The sequence below is a fragment of the Dendropsophus ebraccatus genome, unplaced genomic scaffold (assembly GCF_027789765.1).
Source record: "Dendropsophus ebraccatus isolate aDenEbr1 unplaced genomic scaffold, aDenEbr1.pat pat_scaffold_556_ctg1, whole genome shotgun sequence".
NCBI lineage: Eukaryota > Metazoa > Chordata > Amphibia > Anura > Hylidae > Dendropsophus > Dendropsophus ebraccatus.
In genome coordinates this window covers 63,111-86,547 of record NW_027210156.1, presented here as the reverse complement: position 1 = coordinate 86,547, position 23,437 = coordinate 63,111, and the positions used below count along the sequence as shown (strand labels likewise).

The following is a 23,437-nucleotide window of genomic DNA, read 5'->3' as shown; positions in this document are numbered from 1 at the left end:
TGTCCGTCCGAAGATGACGTTTGGCACAAGATGGCGGACGGACCTTGACACCGATCAGGTAATGTATAATGCACCACACTTCTGGTACACGGGTGGGGGTGGGGGGACACGGGGAAGGGGGCGATTCACAGACATAACATACATTACAGAGTTATATAACTTTGTAATGTGTGTTATTCTGTGAATAATTTCTGAGCGCCGCACTACCCCTTTAATGCTTTTACAGCACATACCTCCTCCTGGAGCTTGTACAGCCTGCTCCTGGTGTCCTCATACCCACAGAGGCTCGCAGCAATCCGTAGGCCATAACTCCGCCCAGTCTCCTGGGCTCGCTGCACCCCCCAATCTTCCTCCACACCTTCATGGGCAGACAGCCTTGCTCCAGGAGGAGTGTCACTGCACAGGTTTTCCTGGCTGGTTTCCATAGTTGTTCCAGAACTTCTCGCACTTGTAGTTCCACAACTTGCTGTAGCCTTGCGGCTACCCTTTGTTACCTCTGGTTCAGGGGCGGCTGGAGAAGCATCGCTGAACCTCCTAGTAGAACGCCTCAGCCCCTGGACCTCTGATGGTATTCCCTCTGTTGGTCGCTGGATTCCTCTGCCCCCCACGGACCTGGTTCGGGGGGGCAGGAGTTGGGGCTCTCCTTGGCTCGCTCATGCCTGAAAACCCGCTCTCTCCCAGGGGCAGATCCTGCTTGCTTGGAGCTTAGGAGCAGCAGCCTCACACAGCAGGACCACACCCAAAACTAATTGGAGCTGCAATCACCACTCCAGAGCTGCACTCACTATTCTGCTGGTGGGATCACTCTGTACATACATTACTGATCCTGAGTTACATCCTATATTATACTCCCAGAGCTGCACTCACTATTCTGCTGGTGGGATCACTGTGTACATACATTACTGATCCTGAGTTACATCCTATATTATACTCCAGAGCTGCACTCAGTATTCTACTGGTGGGGTCACTGTGTACATAGATTACATTAGTTACTAAGAACATGATGTGTTGTTACAGATCTCATCCAACAAAGAGGGGCCATGGCTCTTATTTCTCTAATCCTGAGCTGTTGTCTCTGGAATCTGGGAGGTATGTATAGTATATGTGTAGTATAGTATATGTGTAGTATAGTATATGTGTAGTATAGTATATGTGTAGTATTAGTATATATAGTATAGTATATGTGTAGTATTAGTATATATAGTATAGTATATGTGTAGTATTAGTATATATAGTATAGTATATGTGTAGTATTAGTATATATAGTATATGTGTAGTATTAGTATATATAGTATAGTATATGTGTAGTATTAGTATATATAGTATAGTTATGTGTAGTATTAGTATATATAGTATAGTAATGTGTAGTGTATTAGTATATATAGTATATGTGTAGTATTAGTATATATAGTATAGTATATGTGTAGTATTAGTATATATAGTATAGTATATGTGTAGTATTAGTATATATAGTATAGTATATGTGTAGTATTAGTATATATAGTATATGTGTAGTATTAGTATATATAGTATAGTATATGTGTAGTATTAGTATATATAGTATAGTATATGTGTAGTATTAGTATATATAGTATATGTGTAGTATTAGTATATATAGTATAGTATATGTGTAGTATTAGTATATATAGTATAGTATGTGTAGTGTAGTATATGTGTAGTATTAGTATATATAGTATATGTGTAGTATTAGTATATATAGTATAGTATATGTGTAGTGTAGTATATGTGTAGTATTAGTATATATAGTATATGTGTAGTATTAGTATATATAGTATAGTATATGTGTAGTATTAGTATATAGTATAGTATATGTGTAGTATTAGTATATATAGTATATGTGTAGTATTAGTATATATAGTATATGTGTAGTATTAGTATATATAGTATATGTGTAGTATTAGTATATATAGTATAGTATATGTGTAGTATTAGTATATATAGTATAGTATATGTGTAGTATTAGTATATATAGTATAGTATTGTGTAGTATTAGTATATATAGTATAGTATATGTGTAGTATTAGTATATATAGTATAGTATTGTGTAGTATTAGTATATATAGTATTTGTGTAGTAAAATATATATGTAGTGGTTTATTGTCCGGTCCCCGGTGTCCAGTGTTTTATTGTCCGGTCCCCGGTGTCCAGTGGTTTATTGTCCGGTCCCCGGTGTCCAGTGGTTTATTGTCCGGTCCCCGGTGTCCAGTGGTTTATTGTCCGGTCCCCGGTGTCCAGTGGTTTATTGTCCGGTCCCCGGTGTCCAGTGTTTTATTGTCCGTTCCCGGTGTCCAGTGGTTTATTGTCCGGTCCCCGGTGTCCAGTGGTTTATTGTGTCCGGTCCCCCGGTGTCAGTGGCTTATTGTCCGTCCCCCGTGTCCAGTGTTTATTGTCCGGTCCCCGTGTCCATTGGTTTTATATGTCCTTTCCTCCCCGTGTCCAGTGGTTTATGTCCGGCCCCGGTGTCGCATTGGTGTATTGTCCGAGTCCCCGTGTCCAGTGGTTTTATTGTCCGTTGCCCCGGTGTCCAGTGGTTTTCTTTGTCCCGTCCCCGGTGTCCCAGTGGTTTATTGTCACCGTTCCCCGGTGTCAGTGGTTTATGTCCGGTCCCCGGTTCCAGTGGTTTATGTCCGGTCCCCGTGTCAGTGGTTTATTGTCCGGTCCTTGGTGTCCAGTGTTTTATTGTCCGGTCCCCGGTGTCCAGTGGTTTATTGTCCGGTCCTTGGTGTACAGCAGGTGTTCCGCGTCCAGCCGGATAATGTGACGGCAGTGCAGGGGTCCACACAGGTGCTGGTGTGTGAGGTGGAGCACGCCTCCGGCCTGTGGCAGTGGTTAAGGATGGACTTCCTACTGGGGCCTGATAGGAAGATTTCTGGGATTCCCTTGTTAGAGCATGAGTGTTGGGGTGCAGAGGACGGTGTTGCAGTTTAGAAGGCGGTGTTGGGATGCAGAGGCCGGTGTTGGGTCAGAAGGCCGGTGTTGGGTTGCAAGGGCCGGTGTTGGGTGCAGAAGACGGTGTTGGGGTGCAGAGGACGGTGTTTGGATGCAGAGGGCGGTGTTGTGGTTGCAGAGGCCGGTGTTGGGTGTAAGAGGCCGTGTTGGGGTATAGAGGCCGGTGTTGGGGTTTAGAGGCCGTGTTGGGGTGTAGAGGCCGTGTTGGGGGAGAGGCGGTGTTGGGGTGTAGAGGCCGGTGTTGGGGTGTAGAGGCCGGTGTTGGGGTGTAGAGGCCGGTGTTGGGGTGTAGAGGCCGGTGTTGGGGTGTAGAGGCCGGTGTTGGGGGGTAGAGGGCGGTGTTGGGGTGTAGAGGCCGGTGTTTGGGGGTAGAGGGCGGTGTTTGGGTGTAGAGGGCGGTGTTTGGGTGTAGAGGGCGGTGTTTGGGTGTAGAGGGCGGTGTTTGGGTGGCAGAGGGGCGGTGTTTGGGTGTAGAGGGCGGTGTTTGGGTGTAGAGGGCGGTGTTTGGGTGTAGAGGGCGGTGTTTGGGTGTAGAGGGCGGTGTTTGGGTGTAGAGGGCGGTGTTTGGGTGTAGAGGGCGGTGTTTGGGTGTAGAGGGCGGTGTTTGGGTGTAGAGGGCGGTGTTTGGTGTAAGGGGGTGGTTTGGGTGTAGAGGGCGGTGTTTGTGTGTAGAGGGGGCGTGTTTTTGGGTGTAGAGGGCGGTGTTTGGGTGTAAGGGCGTGTTTGGGTGTAGAGGGCGGTGTTTGGGTGTAGAGGGCGGTGTTTGGGTGTAGAGGGCGGTGTTTGGGTGTAGAGGGCGGTGTTTGGGTGGAGGGGGCTGTGTTTGGGTGGAGGGGGCTGTGTTGGGGTGCAGGGGGCGGTGTTGGGGTGCAGAGGGCGGGTTGGGGTGCAAGGGCGGTGTTTGGGGTGCAGAGGGCGGTGTTTGGGTGTGCAGAGGGCGGTGTTGTGTGCAGAGGGCGTGTTGGGGTGCAGAGGGCGGTGTTGGGGTGCAGATGCCTGTGTTGGGGTGCAGAGGCCGGTGTTTTGGTTGCAGAGGCCGGATGTTGGGGTGCAGAGGCCGGTGTTGGGGTGCAGAGGCCGTTGTTGGTGTGTAGAGGCCGGTGTGGGGTGTAGAGGGCGGTGTTGGGGTGTATAGGGCGTGTTGGGTGCAGAGGCCGTGTTTGGGGTGCGAGGCCGTGTTTGGGTGTCAGAGGCCGTGTTGGGTGTAGAGGCCGGTGTTGGGGTGAGAGGGCGTGTTGGGTGTAAAGGGCGGTGTTTGGGTGTAAGGGCGGTGTTTGGGTGTAGAGGCGGTGTTTGGGTGTAGAGGCGGTGTTTGGGTGTAAGGGGGCGGTGTTTTGGTGTAGAGGGCGTGTTTTTGGGTGTAAGGCGGTGTTTGGGTGTAGAGGTCGGTGTTTTGGGTGCAGAGGGCGGTGTTGGTGTGCGAGAGGGCGGTGTTTGGGTGGCAGAAGGGCGGTGTTGGGGTGCAGAGGGCGGTGTTGGGGTGCAGAGGGCGGTGTGGGGTGCAGAGGGCGGTGTTGGGGTGCAGAGGGCCGGTGTTGGGGTGTAGAGGCCGTGTTGGGGTGTAGATGGCCGGTTTTTGGGTGTAGGAGGCCGTGTTTTGGGTGTAGAGGCCGGTGTTTGGGTGTAGATGCCGTTGTTTGGGTGTATAGCCGGTGTTTGGTGTAGAGGCCGTGTGGTTGGTGTAGAGGCCGGTGTTTGGGTGTAGAGGCCGTTGTTTGGGTGTAGAGGCCGTGTTTGGGTGTGAGAGGCCGGTGTTTGGGTGTAGAGGCCGGTGTTTGGGGTGTAGAAGGCCGGTGTTTGGGTGTAGAGGCCGGTGTTTGGGTGTAGAGGCCGGTGTTTTGGGTGTAGGAGGCCGGTGTTTGGGTGAGAGGCCGGTGTTTGGTGTAGAGGCCGGTGTTTGGGTGTAGAGGCCGGTGTTTGGGTGTAGAGGCCGGTGTTTGGGTGTAGAGGCCGGTGTTTGGGTGTAGAGGCCGGTGTTTGGGTGTAGAGGCCGGTGTTTGGGTGTAGAGGCCGGTGTTTGGGTGTAGAGGCCGGTGTTTGGGTGTAGAGGCCGGTGTTTGGGTGTAGAGGCCGGTGTTTGGGTGTAGAGGCCGGTGTTTTGGGTGTAGAGGCCGGTGTTTGGGTGTAGAGGCCGGTGTTTGGGTGTAGAGGCCGGTGTTTGGGTGTAGAGGCCGGTGTTTGGGTGTAGAGGCCGGTGTTTGGGTGGAGGGGGCGGTGTTTGGGTGGAGGGGGCGGTGTTGGGGTGCAGAGGGCGGTGTTGGAGAGGGCGGTTCAGAGGACCATGACTTAGGTCACACCTTGCATACAGTGCAAGCAATCTTCAGCTTCTCCTGTCGTTCTCCCGCAGGCATGGCCGGTGTCCAGCAGGTGTTCCGCGTCCAGCCGGATAATGTGACAGCAGTGCAGGGGTCCACACAGGTGCTGGTGTGTGAGGTGGAGCACGCCTCCGGCACCGTGCAGTGGGTTAAGGATGGACTCCTACTGGGGCCTGATAGGAAGATTCCGGGATTCCCTCGTTACAGCATGAGTGGAGACCCCAAAAAGGTAAGATCTCCCACAAAGGTGGACACAAAAACACAACAATCTTTAGAAGCCAACCTACAATATTAACAAGTGACTTAGAGTGATTTTCCTCTAAATGTTTTCTGAACTCGTCTTTTTTCTTTCCCTTTTGGACGTATCACTATGACTTAGCGGAAGGGACAGGTTCTCGCCTGGCACAGGGGATCTACTTTCCTCTCAGTATGGAGTGTGGAGAGTCTTCTATAATGTGGTGATTGCCCTGCGGTGAGCAGGGACAGACGGCCGGACACAAGTTAGATGGAACTCCACTGGTGTAGTGGTTGGCCCAGGTATAGCCCTGCCAGGGGGTTATTTGCTGCGATGCCAGTGCCGGTTTGGCACACAGGTATGCTGACACACCTGATTTTATTTCTAGTGGGACGGCTATACCTTTTCCCCTGTGGACAGTGACCTGCCGGCAGGGACATAGCTAATGTCTCCTGCTACTGAATTGTACCACCACATAGTAACACCACCGCTGCTACTGACTAACACCACCACATACTGACTAACACCACTGCTGCTACTGACTATACCACTGCTGCTACTGACTAATACCACCACATACTGACTAACCCCACCCGCTGCTACTGAATAATACCACCACATACTAATACCACTGCTGCTACTGAATAATACCACCACATACTGACTGACACCACCGCTGCTATTGACTAATACCACCACATACTGACTAACCCCACTTCTGCTACTGACTAAAACCACCACATACTGACTAACACCATTGCTGCTACTGAATTGTACCACCACATACTGACTAACACCACCGCTGCTACTGAATAATACCACCACATACTGACTAACCCCACCGCTGCTACTGAATAATAACACCACATACTAACACCACCGCTGCTACTGAATAATACCACCACATACTGACTGACACCACCGCTGCTACTGTATAATACCACCACATACTGACTAACACCACCGCTGCTACTGAATAATAACACCACCGCTGCTACTGGCTAATACCACCACATACTGACTTACACCACCGCTGCTACTGTATAATACCACCACATACTGACTAACCCCACTTCTGCTACTGACTAACACCACCTCATCCAGTCATATAGAGGTAGCCCCAGCTTTACACAGGTTCTGTACACTATATACGTTACAGTGCAGATAGACTTAGTGGCTCACAGGGGACGTCTTCTCTGATCGGAGTTCTTCCCTTTTCATCTTCTCCATCCGTCCTGGGCCGTTATGAGAACTTCTCCGAGCCACGAATCCACAGAATCTGCCAGAGAGACATATTAGGCTCCTCATCTCTATACACACTGCACATCTGTATTGGCCCCTTTACACCCTTGTTTAGTGGGTAGGCTGACTGTATGTGACCCCCTTATAGTATATGCCCCCTTCTGTGTGGTCCACTATAGTACATGCCCTATTGCATACACCCCCCATGTTTTCCCCCTTATAGATGCCCCCATGTTATCCCCCTTATAGATGCCCCCATGTTATCCCCCTTATAGAGGGCCCCCCATGTTATTCCCTTATAGATGCCCCCCATGTTATCTCCCCTTATAGATGCCCCCCATGTTATCCCCCCTTATAGATGCCCCCCGTTATCCCCCTTATAGATGCCCCCCATGTTATCTCCCTTATAGATGCCCCCCATGTTATCTCCCTTATAGATGCCCCCCATGTTATCTCCCTTATAGATGCCTCCATGTTATCCCCCTTATAGATGCCTCCATGTTATCTCCCTTTATAGATGGCCCCCTTGTTATTTCCCTTATAGATGGCTCCCCATGTTATCCCCCTTATAGATGCCTCCATGTTATCCCCCTTATAGATGCCCCCATGTTATCTCCCTTATAGATGCCTCCATGTTATCCCCCTTATAGATGGCCCCCCACGTTATCCTCCTTATAGATGCCCCCCATGTTATCCCCCTTATAGCTGCCCCCCTTGTTATTTCCCTTATAGATGCCCCCATGTTATCCCCCTTATAGATGTCCCCCTTGTTATCTCCCTTTATAGATGCCTCCATGTTATCCCCTTTATAGATGCCCCCATGTTATCCCCCTTATAGATGCCCCCATGTTATCCCCCTTATAGATGCCTCCATGTTATCTCCCTTTATAGATAGCCCCCCATGTTATCCCCCTTTATAGATGCCCACATGTTATCCCCTTATAGATGCCTCCATGTTATCTCCCTTTATAGATAGCCCCCTATGTTATCTCCCTTATAGAGGCCCCCATGTTATCCCCCTTATAGATGTCCCCCATGTTATCCCCCTTATAGATGTCCCCCATGTTATCTTCCTTATAGATGTCCCCCATGTTATCCCCCTTATAGATGGCTCCCCATGTTATCTCCCTTATAGATGCCCCCATGTTATCTCCCTAATAGATGCCCCCATGTTATCTTCCTTATAGATGTCCCCCATGTTATCCCCCTTATAGATGCCCCTGTTATCCCCCTTATAGATGTCTCCCATGTTATCCCCCTTATAGATGCCCCCATGTTATCTCCCTAATAGATGGCCCCCAATGTTTCCCCCTTATAGATGGCCCCCAATGTTTCCCCCTTATAGATGGCCCCCAATGTATCCCCCTTATAGATGCCCCCATGTTATCTTCCTTATAGATGGCCCCCAATGTTTCCCCTTATAGATGGCCCCCATGTATCCCCCTTATAGATGGCCCTGTGCAAAAAAATAAAACAAAAAACAACTCACCTGACAACTCGCCCTCCCTCTGCGTCTCTCTCTCCTCCTGTCTTCTCCTCGGTCTGGCTGTCGGGGGACGCTCGTCTCCCGTCTCCCCGGCTCTGTCCCGTCCCTGGCAGCACACACACCAGTGAGCTCTGTGTGCGGCGAGGATGTTACTACCGGCTCAGGGGGCGCTTGTTATAGACGCTCCCTGCGCCAGAAGTACCATCACACACTGAGGTCACTGGTGCGTGTGCTGCCGGGGACGGGACACAGCCGGGGAGCCGGGAGCCGCGCGTTAGCTGGTGGCCCGTCAGGGTTTTGCTTGCGATCACAAGAGGGAATGGGAGGGGTTCAGTGCTGTAACAAGGGGGGCGCCTCGCGGTCCCTTCCTTGGTAGCGGCGACCGCTGTATCTACGCCACTGCCTGCCGGGCTGTTGTGGGATCCCTTGGGCAATTATCACGGTGGTCCGGAGTGGAGTAGTCACCCTCCAAGGAAGATGTGATTACAATACAATGAATATAATCTTGTTTACTGTGAAGATACTTGACAGAGGAGAATAGAGTATACTTCCGTCTTGATAAGTTACTTTTAGATTTGAAAACAGGAACAAATCTATACGGAGAGTGAAGAGGGTACTGCGCCCTGCTATATGTCTGCCTCTCACCCTCTGTGTGTGTGTACTGGGCCCTGCTATATGTCTGCCTCTCACCCTCTGTGTGTGTGTACTGGGCCCTGCTATATGTCTGCCTCTCACCCTCTGTGTGTACTGCGCCCTGCTATATGTCTTCCTCTCACCCTCTGTGTGTACTGCGCCCTGCTATATGTCTGCCTCTCACCCTGTGTGTGTACTGCGCCCTGCTATATGTCTGCCTCTCACCCTCTGTGTGTGTACTGCGCCCTGCTATATGTCGGCCTCTCACCCTCTGTGTGTACTGCGCCCTGCTATATGTCTGCCTCTCATCCTCTGTGTGTACTGCGCCCTGCTATATGTCTGCCTCTCACCCTCTGTGTGTGTACTGCGCCCTGCTATATGTCTGCCTCTCACCCTCTGTGTGTGTACTGTGCCCTGCTATATGTCTGCCTCTCACCCTGTGTGTGTACTGCGCCCTGCTATATGTCTGCCTCTCACCCTCTGTGTGTGTACTGCGCCCTGCTATATGTCTGCCTCTCATCCTCTGTGTGTACTGCGCCCTGCTATATGTCGGCCTCTCACCCTCTGTGTGTACTGCGCCCTGCTATATGTCTGCCTCTCACCCTCTGTGTGTGTACTGCGCCCTGCTATATGTCTGCCTCTCATCCTCTGTGTGTACTGCGCCCTGCTATATGTCTGCCTCTCACCCTCTGTGTACTGCGCCCTGCTATATGTCTGCCTCTCACCCTCTGTGTACTGCGCCCTGCTATATGTCTGCCTCTCACCCTGTGTGTACTGCACCCTGCTATATGTCTGCCTCTCACCCTCTGTGTGTACTGCGCCCTGCTATATGTCTGCCTCTCACCATCTGTGTGTGTACTGCACCCTGCTATATGTCTGCCTCTCATCCTCTGTGTGTACTGCGCCCTGCTATATGTCGGCCTCTCACCCTCTGTGTGTGTACTGCGCCCTGCTATATGTCTGCCTCTCACCCTCTGTGTGTGTACTGTGCCCTGCTATATGTCTGCCTCTCACCCTCTGTGTGTGTACTGCGCCCTGCTATATGTCGGCCTCTCATCCTCTGTGTGTACTGCGCCCTGCTATATGTCTGCCTCTCATCCTCTGTGTGTACTGCGCCCTGCTATATGTCTGCCTCTCACCCTCTGTGTGTACTGCGCCCTGCTATATGTCGGCCTCTCACCCTCTGTGTGTACTGCGCCCTGCTATATGTCTGTCTCTTATCCTCTGTGTGTACTGCGCCCTGCTATATGTCTGCCTCTTACCCTGTGTGTACTGCGCCCTGCTATATGTCTGCCTCTCAACCTCTGTGTGTACTGCGCCCTGCTATATGTCTGCCTCTCACCCTCTGTGTGTACTGCGCCCTGCTATATGTCTGCCTCTCACCCTCTGTGTGTGTACTGCGCCCTGCTATATGTCTGCCTCTCACCCTCTGTGTGTGTACTGCGCCCTGCTATATGTCTGCCTCTCATCCTCTGTGTGTACTGCGCCCTGCTATATGTCTGCCTCTCACCCTCTGTGTGTACTGCGCCCTGCTATATGTCTGCCTCTCACCCTCTGTGTGTACTGCGCCCTGCTATATGTCTGCCTCTCACCCTCTGTGTACTGCGCCCTGATATATGTCTGTCTCTTATCCTCTGTGTGTACTGCGCCCTGCTATATGTCTGCCTCTCACCCTCTGTGTACTGCGCCCTGCTATATGTCTGCCTCTCACCCTCTGTGTACTGCGCCCTGCTATATGTCTGCCTCTCACCCTCTGTGTGTACTGCGCCCTGCTATATGTCTGCCTCTCATCCTCTGTGTGTACTGCGCCCTGCTATATGTCTGCCTCTCATCCTCTGTGTGTACTGCGCCCTGCTATATGTCTGCCTCTCACCCTCTGTGTGTACTGCGCCCTGCTATATGTCTGCCTCTCATCCTCACCAGCTGTGCCGGCCGTCATTATTATTATCCTCTTATCCCATCTGTGTAATCATTTACCCCTCAGGGGAGTATAACCTGCGCATTGAGCGCTGCGAGCTGTCAGATGACGCACAGTACCACTGCCAAGTGGGGAGGTCGGAGGTCAGCATGGGGATCATGTCATATGCTGCAATACTCACCGTGCTAAGTAGGTGCCCTGAGCCGCCACAATATTGTATGTTCTGTGTCATATATCTGCCCCCCCGTTATATTGTATGTTCTGTGTCATAATATCTGCCCCCCCGTTATATTGTATGTTCTGTGTCCATATGATCTGCCCCCCCCCCTGTTATATTGTATGTTCTGTGTCATATATCTGCCCCCCCCCTGTTATATTGTATGTTCTGTGTCATATATCTGCCCCCCCCCTGTTATATTGTATGTTCTGTGTCATATATCTGCCCCCCCCCCTGTTATATTGTATGTTCTGTGTCATATATCTGCCCCCCGGTTATATTGTATGTTCTGTGTCATATATCTGCCCCCCCCCCCTGTTATATTGTATGTTCTGTGTCATATATCTGCCCCCCCCCCTGTTATATTGTATGTTCTGTGTCATATATCTGCCCCCCCCCCCCTGTTATATTGTATGTTCTGTGTCATATATCTGCCCCCCCCCCTGTTATATTGTATGTTCTGTGTCATATATCTGCCCCCCGGTTATATTGTATGTTCTGTGTCATATATCTGGCCCCCCCCCCTGTTATATTGTATGTTCTGTGTCATATATCTGCCCCCCCCCCTGTTATATTTTATGTTCTGTGTCATATATCTGCCCCCCCCCTGTTATATTGTATGTTCTGTGTCATATATCTGCCCCCCCCTGTTATATTGTATGTTCTGTGTAATATATCTGCCCCCCCCCCCTGTTATATTGTATGTTCTGTGTCATATATCTGCCCCCCCCCTGTTATATTGTATGTTCTGTGTCATATATCTGCCCCCCCCCCCCTGTTATATTGTATATTCTGTGTCATATATCTGCCCCCCCCTGTTATATTGTATGTTCTGTGTCATATATCTGCCCCCCCCTGTTATATTGTATGTTCTGTGTCCAGGGCCGATTCTGGGGTTTCTGCCGCCTGAGGCAAACCTCAGGCGGCCGCCCCCTGACAACCCCCCCCCCCCCCGCCGTAACCGAATCACCCGCGCCTGCACCCCCGCACCACCCCCCCCCCCCCGCACCCCCGCCGTAACCAAATCACCCGCGCCTGGACGCCCCGCACCCCCCCCCCCCGGGCCGGCCCTGCAGCCGCTCACCTGTCCTGCCGCAGCCGTCCCGTCCCACCGCTGTTCCTTTCCGCGCTCCAGTGCCGTCAGTCAGCAGCTGTCATCGCCCTCCAGAGAGTCGTGAGTGCCTGGGGTCAGCGGGGGGCATCGCGGCCCCCGCTGACCACGGGCACTCACGACTCACTGGAGGGCGATGACAGCTGCTGACTGACGGCGCGGGACAGCGGTAAGCGTTGGCGGCGGGACCGGACGGCTGCGGCAGGACAGGTGAGCGGCTGCAGGCGCAGGGCTGCTGTCTGCCGCCCCCTGCAGGGGCGCAGAATCTGCCGCCTGAGGCGGAATACTCATTCCGCCTCATGGCAGAAACGGCCCTGTCTGTGTCATATATCTGCCCCCCCCTGTTATATTGTATGTTCTGTGTCATATATCTGCCCCCCCCCCCCCTGTTATATTGTATGTTCTGTGTCATATATCTGCCCCCCCTGTTATATTGTATGTTCTGTGTCATATATCTGCCCCCCCCCCCTGTTATATTGTATGTTCTGTGTCATATATCTGCCCCCCCCTGTTATATTGTATGTTCTGTGTCATATATCTGCCCCCCCAGTTATATTGTATGTTCTGTGTCATATATCTGCCCCCCCCCCGTTATATTGTATATTCTGTGTCATATATCTGCCCCCCCCTGTTATATTGTATGTTCTGTGTCATATATCTGCCCCCCCCTGTTGTATTGTATGTTCTGTGTCATATATCTGCCCCCCCCTGTTATATTGTATGTTCTGTGTCATATATCTGCCCCCCTGTTATATTGTATGTTCTGTGTCATATATCTGCCCCCCCCCCCTTCATATTGTATGTTCTGTGTCATATATCTGCCCCCCCCCCTGTTATATTGTATATTCTGTGTCATATATCTGCCCCCCCCAGTTATATTGTATGTTCTGTGTCATATATCTGCCCCCCCGGTTATATTGTATGTTCTGTGTCATATATCTGCCCCCCCTGTTATATTGTATGTTCTGTGTTATATATCTGCCCCCACCCCCGGTTATATTGTATGTTCTGTGTCATATATCTGCCCCCCCTGTTATATTGTATGTTCTGTGTTATATATCTGCCCCCCCCCCCCCCCCCCGTTTATATTGTATGTTCTGTGTCATATATCTCCCCCCCCTGTTATATTGTATGTTCTGTGTCATATATCTGCCCCCCCCCTGTTATATTGTATGTTCTGTGTCATATATCTGCCCCCGGTTATATTGTATGTTCTGTGTCATATATCTGCCCCCCCCTGTTATATTGTATATTCTGTGTCATATATCTGCCCCCCTTTAATATTGTATGTTTCTGTGTCATATATCTGCCCCCCCGGTTATATTGTATGTTCTGTGTCATATATCTGCCCCCCCCATTATATTGTATGTTCTGTGTCATATATCTGCCCCCCCTGTTATATTGTATGTTCTGTGTCATATATCTCCCCCCTCCCCCTGTTATATTGTATGTTCTGTGTCATATATCTGCCACCCCCCTGTTATATTGTATATTCTGTGTCATATATCTGCCCCCCCTGTTGTATTGTGTGTTCTGTGTCATATATCTGCCCCCCTGTTATATTGTATGTTCTGTGTTATATATCTGCCCCCCTGTTGTATTGTATGTTCTGTGTCATATATATGCCCCCCCCTGTTGTATTGTATGTTCTGTGTCATATATATGCCCCCCCCCTGTTGTATTGTATGTTCTGTGTCATATATCTGCCCCCCTGTTGTATTGTATGTTCTGTGTCATATATCTGCCCCCCGGTTATATTGTATGTTCTGTGTCATATATCTGCCCCCCCCTGTTGTATTGTATGTTCTGTGTCATATATCTGCCCCCCTGTTGTATTGTGTGTTCTGTGTTATTACATGTTCCCTGCTCAGCGTCTTTCTGTATCGTATGTTCTCTCCGTGTTGTGTGACCGGTTATTGTTCCCTTCCAGTCCCCCCAGAAGCTCCGGTATTCAAGGAATATGTGGCGGGAAGTTCTGTCACGTGGGTCTATGGCGTGGAGTATCCAGTCACCTGTAGTGTCCTCAATGCCAAACCGGCGGCTACACTGACCATCACCAAGAGTACGTAGGAGCCTCCGGGGATGATCATGGCGGCGGGGGGGGGACTGATATACTAATATAATGTGTTGCTGTTACACATAGGTGGAGCAGAGGTGTCAGCATCATCCAGTAATCAGCCTGGATCCATCAACAAACTGGAGACCACAGAGTCCACAGCCACGTGAGTGTGAGCTCCATCTGTTAGGGCAATATTACATACAGGGCACCGCCATGGGCACCGCTCTCAGCCCACTGACCTCTGTGAGCACAGATCATACTGGCCACCTTATTCCATCAGACTTCAAAGAAGATGAGTCAGGTTACCAAGCCCCCATCTCCATAAGTAACATGGCCGATTCTCTCCACCCACAGGGTCACCCCACAGAGTACAGACCATGGACGACTACTAGTCTGCGCTGCTCTAAATCCGGCTCTTCAGACGCCTCTGACCGTGAGCTTCACCATGAATGTGCTGTGTGAGGAAACACTCTACCGCACCATCATACTCACCGCCTAACACCCATCTGATCATAACTGACCAGGCCCGAAGATGGTGAACCAGGGGTGGGCGATGGGGCAGGGCTTAGCCTGGCTGGTCACCAAACTCCGACCACTCCCATCCACTACCCCACTCTCCATGACTCGGAGCTTCTGCATCCCACATGGGTGAACATTGTTCCAGCAGATCCACCACACAGTGTGCAGAGTGCTCATTGGACGCTTTGGTCTTTGGGAGGGGTCTTCACTTTCATAGACATCTAAATTAGTCAGACTAGAAGACAAGATGGCCGCCTCTATTGTGGTACCCCTTTAAGCTCATGACTGTTTTTTCCTGGTTCCCACCTATAGTCCCCCCAGATGTTCCGACCATTCATGGTTATGAAGGACCCTCCGTCAAGTCTGAGGAGACCCTGCGGCTTACCTGTACCTCTCATAGTGGAAATCCTTTGGCAACTCTGCAGTGGTTAAAAGTGAGTCCTCCGGAGTCACCGCGGTCACAGGACCCATTAAAGGGCCTCTCCATTTCTGACATTGTCTTTTATATGTTTTATTTAATTACTTGCATTAGTATAGCACCAACAGATTCTGCAGCGCAGGGGGCCACACAAGAGCTTACACACTAGGAGGACCGGGGGGACACAAGAGCTTACACACTAGGAGGACTGGGGGGACACAAGAGCTCACACACTAGGAGGACTGGGGGGACACAAGAGCTTACACACTAGGAGGACCGGGGGGACACAAGAGCTTACACACTAGGAGGACCGGGGGGACACAAGAGCTTACACACTAGGAGGACCGGGGGGGGACACAGGAGCTTACACACACTAGGAGGACTGGGGGGGACACAAGAGCTTACACACTAGGAGGACCGGGGGGACACAAAGAGCTTACACACTAGGAGGACCGGGGGGACACAAGAGCTTACACACTAGGAGGACCGGGGGGGGGACACAAGAGCTTACACACTAGGAGGACCGGGGGGGGACACAAGAGCTTACAGACTAGGAGGACTGGGGGGGGGGACACAGGAGATTACAGACTAGGAGGACTGGGGGGACACAAGAGATTACAGACTAGGAGGAGGACTGGGGGGACACAAGAGCTTACACACTATGAGGACCGGGGGGACACAGGAGCTTACAGACTAGGAGGACTGGGGGGGGGACACAGGAGCTTACAGACTAGGAGGAGTGGGGGACACAAGAGCTTACACACTAGGAGGAGGACTGGGGGGGACACAGGAGCTTACACACTAGGAGGAGGACTGGGGGGGGACACAGGAGCTTACACACTAGGAGGAGGACTGGGGGGACACAGGAGCTTACACACTAGGAGGACTGGGGGACACAGGAGCTTACACACTAGGAGGACTGGGGGGACACAGGAGCTTACACACTAGGAGGACTGGGGGGGACACAGGAGCTTACAGACTAGGAGGAAGACTGGGGGGACACAGGAGCTTACAGACTAGGAGGACTGGGGGACACAGGAGCTTACAGACTAGGAGGACTGGGGGGACACAGGAGCTTACACACTAGGAGGACTGGGGGGGACACAGGAGCTTACAGACTAGGAGGACTGGGGGGGGGGGGGCACAGGAGCTTACACACGAGGAGGAGGAACCGGGGGGGACACAGGAGCTTACACACTAGGAGGAGGACTGGGGGGGACACAGGAGCTTACAGACTAGGAGGACTGGGGGACACAGGAGCTTACACACTAGGAGGACTGGGGGGGACACAGGAGCTTACACACTAGGAGGACTGGGGGGGACACAGGAGCTTACAGACTAGGAGGAGGACTGGGGGACACAGGAGCTTACAGACTAGGAGGAGGACTGGGGGGGGGACACAGGAGCTTACACACTAGGAGGACTGGGGGGGGACACAGGAGTTTACAGACTAGGAGGACTGGGGGGACACAGGAGCTTACAGACTAGGAGGACTGGGGGGACACAGGAGCTAACACACTAGGAGGAGGACTGGGGGGGGGGACACAGGAGCTTACAGACTAGGAGGACTGGGGGGACACAGGAGCTTACAGACTAGGAGGACTGGGGGGGGACACAGGAGCTTACAGACTAGGAGGACTGGGGGACACAGGAGCTTACAGACTAGGAGGACTGGGGGGGGGACACAGGAGTTTACAGACTAGGAGGACTGGGGGGGGACACAGGAGCTTACAGACTAGGAGGACTGGGGGGGGACACAGGAGCTTACAGACTAGGAGGAGGACTGGGGGACACAGGAGCTTACACACTAGGAGGACTGGGGGGGGACACAGGAGTTTACAGACTAGGAGGACTGGGGGGAAACAGGAGCTTACAGAATAGGAGGACGGGGGGGACACAGGAGCTTACACACTAGGAGGAGGACTGGGGGGGGGGCACAGGAGCTTACACACTAGGAGGGACTGGGGGACACAGGAGCTTACACACTAGGAGGACTGGGGGACACAGGAGCTTACACACTAGGAGGACTGGGGGGGGACACAGGAGTTTACAGACTAGGAGGACTGGGGGGGACACAGGAGCTTACAGACTAGGAGGACTGGGGGGACACAGGAGCTTACACACTAGGAGGAGGACTGGGGGGGGGGGCACAGGAGCTTACACACTAGGAGGACTGGGGGACACAGGAGCTTACACACTAGGAGGACTGGGGGACACAGGAGCTTACAGACTAGGAGGACTGGGGGGACACAGGAGCTTACACACTAGGAGGACTGGGGGGGACACAGGAGCTTACAGACTAGGAGGACTGGGGGACACAGGAGCTTACAGACTAGGAGGAGGACTGGGGGGGGACAGGAGCTTACAGACTAGGAGGACTGGGGGGGGGGACACAGGAGCTTACAGACTAGGAGGACGGGGGGGGGACACAGGAGCTTACAGACTAGGAGGACTGGGGGACACAGGAGCTTACAGACTAGGAGGACTGGGGGGACACAAGAGCTTACACACTAGGAGGACTGGGGGACACAGGAGCTTACAGACTAGGAGGACTGGGGGGGGGACACAAGAGCTTACACACTAGGAGGACTGGGGGGACACAGGAGTTTACAGACTAGGAGGACTGGGGGGGACAAGAGCTTACACACTAGGAGGACTGGGGGGGGGACACAAGAGCTTACACACTAGGAGGACTGGGGGGGGGGACACAAGAGCTTACACACTAGGAGGACTGGGGGGGACACAAGAGCTTACACACTAGGAGGACTGGGGGGGGACACAGGAGTTTACAGACTAGGAGGACTGGGGGACACAGGAGCTTACACACTAGGAGGACTGGGGGGGGGGGACACAAGAGCTTACACACTAGGAGGACTGGGGGGACACAAGAGCTTACACACTAGGAGGACTGGGGGGGGGACATAAGAGCTTACACACTAGGAGGACTGGGGGGACACAAGAGCTTACACACTAGGAGGACTGGGGGGGGGGGACACAAGAGCTTACACACTAGGAGGACTGGGGGGGGGACACAAGAGCTTACACACTAGGAGGACTGGGGGGGGGACACAAGAGCTTACACACTAGGAGGACTGGGGGGGGGGACACAAGAGCTTACACACTAGGAGGACTGGGGGGACACAAGAGCTTACACACTAGGAGGACTGGGGGGGGACACAAGAGCTTACACACTAGGAGGACTGGGGGGGGACACAAGAGCTTACACACTAGGAGGACTGGGGGGACACAAGAGCTTACACACTAGGAGGACTGGGGGGGGACACAGGAGCTTACACACTAGGAGGACTGGGGGGACACAAGAGCTTACACACTAGGAGGACTGGGGGGGGGACACAGGAGCTTACAGACTAGGAGGACTGGGGGGGGGGACACAGGAGTTTACAGACTAGGAGGAGGACTGGGGGGACACAAGAGCTTACAGACTAGGAGGAGGACTGGGGGGCACAGGAGCTTACAGGACTAGGAGGACTGGGGGACACAGGAGCTTACACACTAGGAGGACTGGGGGGGGCACAGGAGTTTACAGACTAGGAGGACTGGGGGACACAGGAGCTTACACACTAGGAGGACCGGGGGGGGGGGACACAAGAGCTTACACACTAGGAGGAGGACTGGGGGGGGGCACAGGAGCTTACACACTAGGAGGACTGGGGGGGGGACACAGGAGCTTACACACTAGGAGGACTGGGGGGACACAGGAACTTACAGACTAGGAGGACTGGGGGGGGGGGACACAGGAGCTTACAGACTAGGAGGACTGGGGGACACAGGAGCTTACACACTAGGAGGACTGGGGGGGACACAAGAGCTTACACACTAGGAGGACTGGGGGACACAAGAGCTTACACACTAGGAGGAGTGGGGGGACACAAGAGCTTACACACTAGGAGGACTGGGGGGGACACAAGAGCTTACACACTAGGAGGACTGGGGGACACAAGAGCTTACACACTAGGAGGAGTGGGGGGACACAAGAGCTTACACACTAGGAGGACTGGGGGGACACAAGAGCTTACACACTAGGAGGACTGGGGGGACACAAGAGCATACACACTAGGAGGAGTGGGGGGGCACAAGAGCTTACACACTAGGAGGACTGGGGGACACAAGAGCTTACACACTAGGAGGACTGGGGGGACATAGGAGCTTACACACTAGGAGGACTGAGGGTGATACAAGAGCTTACACACTAGGAGGAGTGGGGGGACACAAGAGCTTACACACTAGGAGGAGTGGGGGGACACAAGAGCTTACACACTAGGAGGAGTGGGGGGACACAAGAGCTTACACACTAGGAGGACTGGGGACACAAGAGCTTACACACTAGGAGGACTGGGGGGACACAAGAGCTTACAGACTAGGAGGACTGGGGGGACACAGGAGCTTACAGACTAGGAGGACTGGGGGGATACAAGAGCTTACACACTAGGAGGACTGGGGGGGGGGACACAAGAGCTTACACACTAGGAGGACCGGGGGGGCCACAAGAGCTTACACACTAGGAGGACTGGGGGGGACACAAGAGCTTACACACTAGGAGGTTGGGGGGACACAAGAGCTTACACACTAGGAGGAGTGGGGACACAAGAGCTTACACACTAGGAGGAGTGGGGACACAGGAGCTTACAGACTAGGAGGACTGGGGGGACACGAGCTTACACACTAGGAGGACTGGGGGGGGACAGGAGCTTACACACTAGGAGGACTGGGGGGACACAAGAGCTTACACACTAGGAGGAGTGGGGGGGGGACAGGAGCTTACACACTAGGAGGACTGGGGGGACACAAGAGCTTACACACTAGGACTGGGGGGGACACAAGAGCTTACACACTAGGAGGACTAGGGGGGACACAAGAGCTTACACACTAGGAGGACTGGGGGGAACATAGGAGCTTACACACTAGGAGGACTGGGGGGACACAAGAGCTTACACACTAGGAGGCCCGGGGGGGACACAAGAGCTTACACACTAGGAGGACTGGGGGGGACACAAGAGCTTACACACTAGGAGGTTGGGGGGACACAAGAGCTTACACACTAGGAGGAGTGGGGACACAAGAGCTTACACACTAGGAGGTTGGGGGGGACAAAAACTTACACACTAGGAGGAGTGGGGGACACAAGAGCTTACACACTAGGAGGACCGGGGGGACACAAGAGCTTACACACTAGGAGGAGTGGGGGAGCACAAGCTTACACACTAGGAGGAGTGGGGGGACAAAAACTTACACACTAGGAGGACTGGGGGGACACACCAGCTTACACACTAGGACTGGGGGACACACAAGAGCTTACACAACAGGAGGACCGAGGGGGGGGGGGGGGGGACACAGGAGCTTACACGCTAGGAGGACTGGGAGGACACAAGAGCTTACACACTAGGAGGACTGGGGGACACAAGAGCTTACACACTAGGAGGACTGGGGGGGACACAGGAGCTTACACACTAGGAGGACGGGGGGGGGGGGGGGGACACAAGAGCTTACACACTAGGAGGACTGGGGGGACACAAGAGCTTACACACTAGGAGGACTGGGGGGACACAAGCTTACACACTAGGAGGACTGGGGGGGGACAGGAGCTCACACACTAGGAGGACTGGGGGGACACAAGAGCTTACACACTAGGAGGACTGGGGGGACATTAGAGCTTACACACTAGGAGGACTGGGGGGGCACAAGCTTACACACTAGGAGGACTGGGGGGACATGAGAGCTTACACACTGGGGGGCGCTCTATGTAGCTTCTCCTTGGTCGGTAAGAGATGAGGGGCCCCCTCGGGCCAAGCCTGGTTGTAGTTGTGTTTCTGTTCCCGGCCGTCACCTGCCATTACACAGATCTGATTTTCTGCTTTTATTCCTGAAGTATCTGAGATTTCCGCTCTTCCCTCTTGTGCAGAATGATGAGGTTGTGTACAACCGCTGGGAGACGGACAACAACAGAAGACTCTCCAGAAGTTTCCTTTCCATAAATGTCAAGCCGGAACATAATAAGGCCGTAATAAGCTGCGAAGCCGTCAATCATGTGACCCCAGCGGTCCTCCGGGCCAGCATCACCCTCAGCGTCCTCTGTGAGTGTCTGCAGCACGGCATATACTGTGATATACTATAGGGGAATATACTGTGATATACTATGGTGGCATATACTGGGATATACTATGGTGGCATATACTGGGATATACTATGGTGGCATATACTGTGATATACTATGGTGGCATATACTGTGATATACTATGGTGGCATATACTGTGATATACTATGGTGGCATATACTGTGATATACTATGGTGGCATATACTGTGATATACTATGGTGGCATATACTGGGATATAGTATACTATGGTGGCATATACTGGGATATAGTATACTATGGTGGCATATACTGGGATATAGTATACTATGGTGGCATATACTGTGATATACTATGGTGGCATATACTGGGATATAGTATACTATGGGGGAATATACTGGGATATAGTATACTATGGTGGCATATACTGTGATATACTATGGTGGCATATACTGTGATATACTATGGTGGCATATACTGTGATATACTATGGTGGCATATACTGTGATATACTATGGTGGCATATACTGGGATATACTATGGTGGCATATACTGTGATATACTATGGTGGCATATACTGGGATATACTATGGTGGCATATACTGGGATATACTATGGTGGCATATACTGTGATATACTATGGTGGCATATACTGGGATATACTATGGTGGCATATACTGGGATATACTATGGTGGCATATACTGGGATATACTATGGTGGCATATACTGGGATATACTATGGTGGCATATACTGGGATATAGTATACTATGGGGGAATATTCTGTGATATAATATGGGGGAATATACTGGGATATAGTATACTATGGGGGAATATACTGTGATATAGTATACTATGGTGGCATATACTGTGATATACTATGGGGGAATATACTGGGATATAGTATACTATGGGGGAATATACTGGGATATAGTATACTATGGGGGAATATACTGTGATATACTATGGGGGAATATACTGGGATATAGTATACTATGGGGGAATATACTGGGATATAGTATACTATGGGGGAATATACTGTGATATAATATGGGGGAATATACTGGGATATAGTATACTATGGGGGAATATACTGGGATATAGTATACTATGGGGGAATATACTGTGATATAATATGGGGGAATATACTGGGATATAGTATACTATGGGGGAATATACTGGGATATAGTATACTATGGTGGCATATACTGTGATATACTATAGGGGAATATACTGTGATATACTATGGTGGCATTTACTGGGATATACTATGGTGGCATATACTGGGATATACTATGGTGGCATATACTGTGATATACTATGGTGGCATATACTGGGATATACTATGGTGGCATATACTGGGATATACTATGGTGGCATATACTGGGATATAGTATACTATGGCGGCATGGGGACTATGGGGAGGGCTGGCTACTATATAGGAGACTATGGGGGAGGGTTGGCTTCTATATAGGAGACTATGGGGGAGGGCTGGATACTATATAGAAGACTATGGGGGAGGGCTGGCTACTATATAAGAGACTATGGGGAGGGCTGGATACTATATAGAAGACTATAGGGAGGGCTGGTTACTATATAAGAGACTATGGGGAGGGCTGGATACTATATAGAAGACTATAGGGAGGGCTGGCTACTATATAAGAGACTATGGGGAGGGCTGGATACTATATAGAAGACTATAGGGAGGGCTGGTTACTATATAAGAGACTATGGGGAGGGCTGGATACTATATAGAAGACTATAGGGAGGGCTGGTTACTATATAAGAGACTATAGGGAGGGCTGGCTACTATATATGAGACTATGGGGAGGGCTGGCTACTATATAAGAGACTATGGGGAGGGCTGGTTACTATATAAGAGACTATAGGGGAGGGCTGGCTACTATATAAGAGACTATGGGGGAGGGCTGGCTACTATATAAGAGACTATTGGGAGGGCTGGCTACTATATGAGACTATGGGGAGGGCTGGCTACTATATAAGAGACTATAGGGAGGGCTGGCTACTATATAAGAGACTATGGGGAGGGCTGGCTAATATGTGGGGCTCTAATAGTAGGCCTGGCTAGTATGTGGGGGACTATTGGGAGGGGGGCTACTATATGGGGCAGAATTATGGGATTACCCACTGCCTGAGGGATATAATGGGTGACTACCATGTGGGGACAATTACTTTGGGATAGCCAGTGCCAGGAACGCTCCATG

General features: G+C 51.7%; 1 protein-coding gene across 1 annotated transcript in view; it reads left to right on the top strand.

Annotated features, from left to right (window-relative positions):
- Positions 1 to 1,017: 1,017 nt before the first annotated feature.
- The window catches only part of LOC138777292 (nephrin-like), an 83,309-nt gene continuing 60,889 nt past the window's right edge, over positions 1,018 to 23,437 (top strand). The window contains exons 1-9 of the mRNA XM_069956281.1: positions 1,018 to 1,089; positions 5,318 to 5,514; position 8,542; positions 10,866 to 10,988; positions 14,058 to 14,189; positions 14,271 to 14,349; positions 14,541 to 14,644; positions 15,018 to 15,139; positions 21,044 to 21,215. Coding sequence (XP_069812382.1) covers positions 1,041 to 1,089; positions 5,318 to 5,514; position 8,542; positions 10,866 to 10,988; positions 14,058 to 14,189; positions 14,271 to 14,349; positions 14,541 to 14,644; positions 15,018 to 15,139; positions 21,044 to 21,215 — 979 coding nt within the window. The 5' untranslated portion in view covers positions 1,018 to 1,040. The remainder of the gene's footprint in view (positions 1,090 to 5,317; positions 5,515 to 8,541; positions 8,543 to 10,865; positions 10,989 to 14,057; positions 14,190 to 14,270; positions 14,350 to 14,540; positions 14,645 to 15,017; positions 15,140 to 21,043; positions 21,216 to 23,437) is intronic.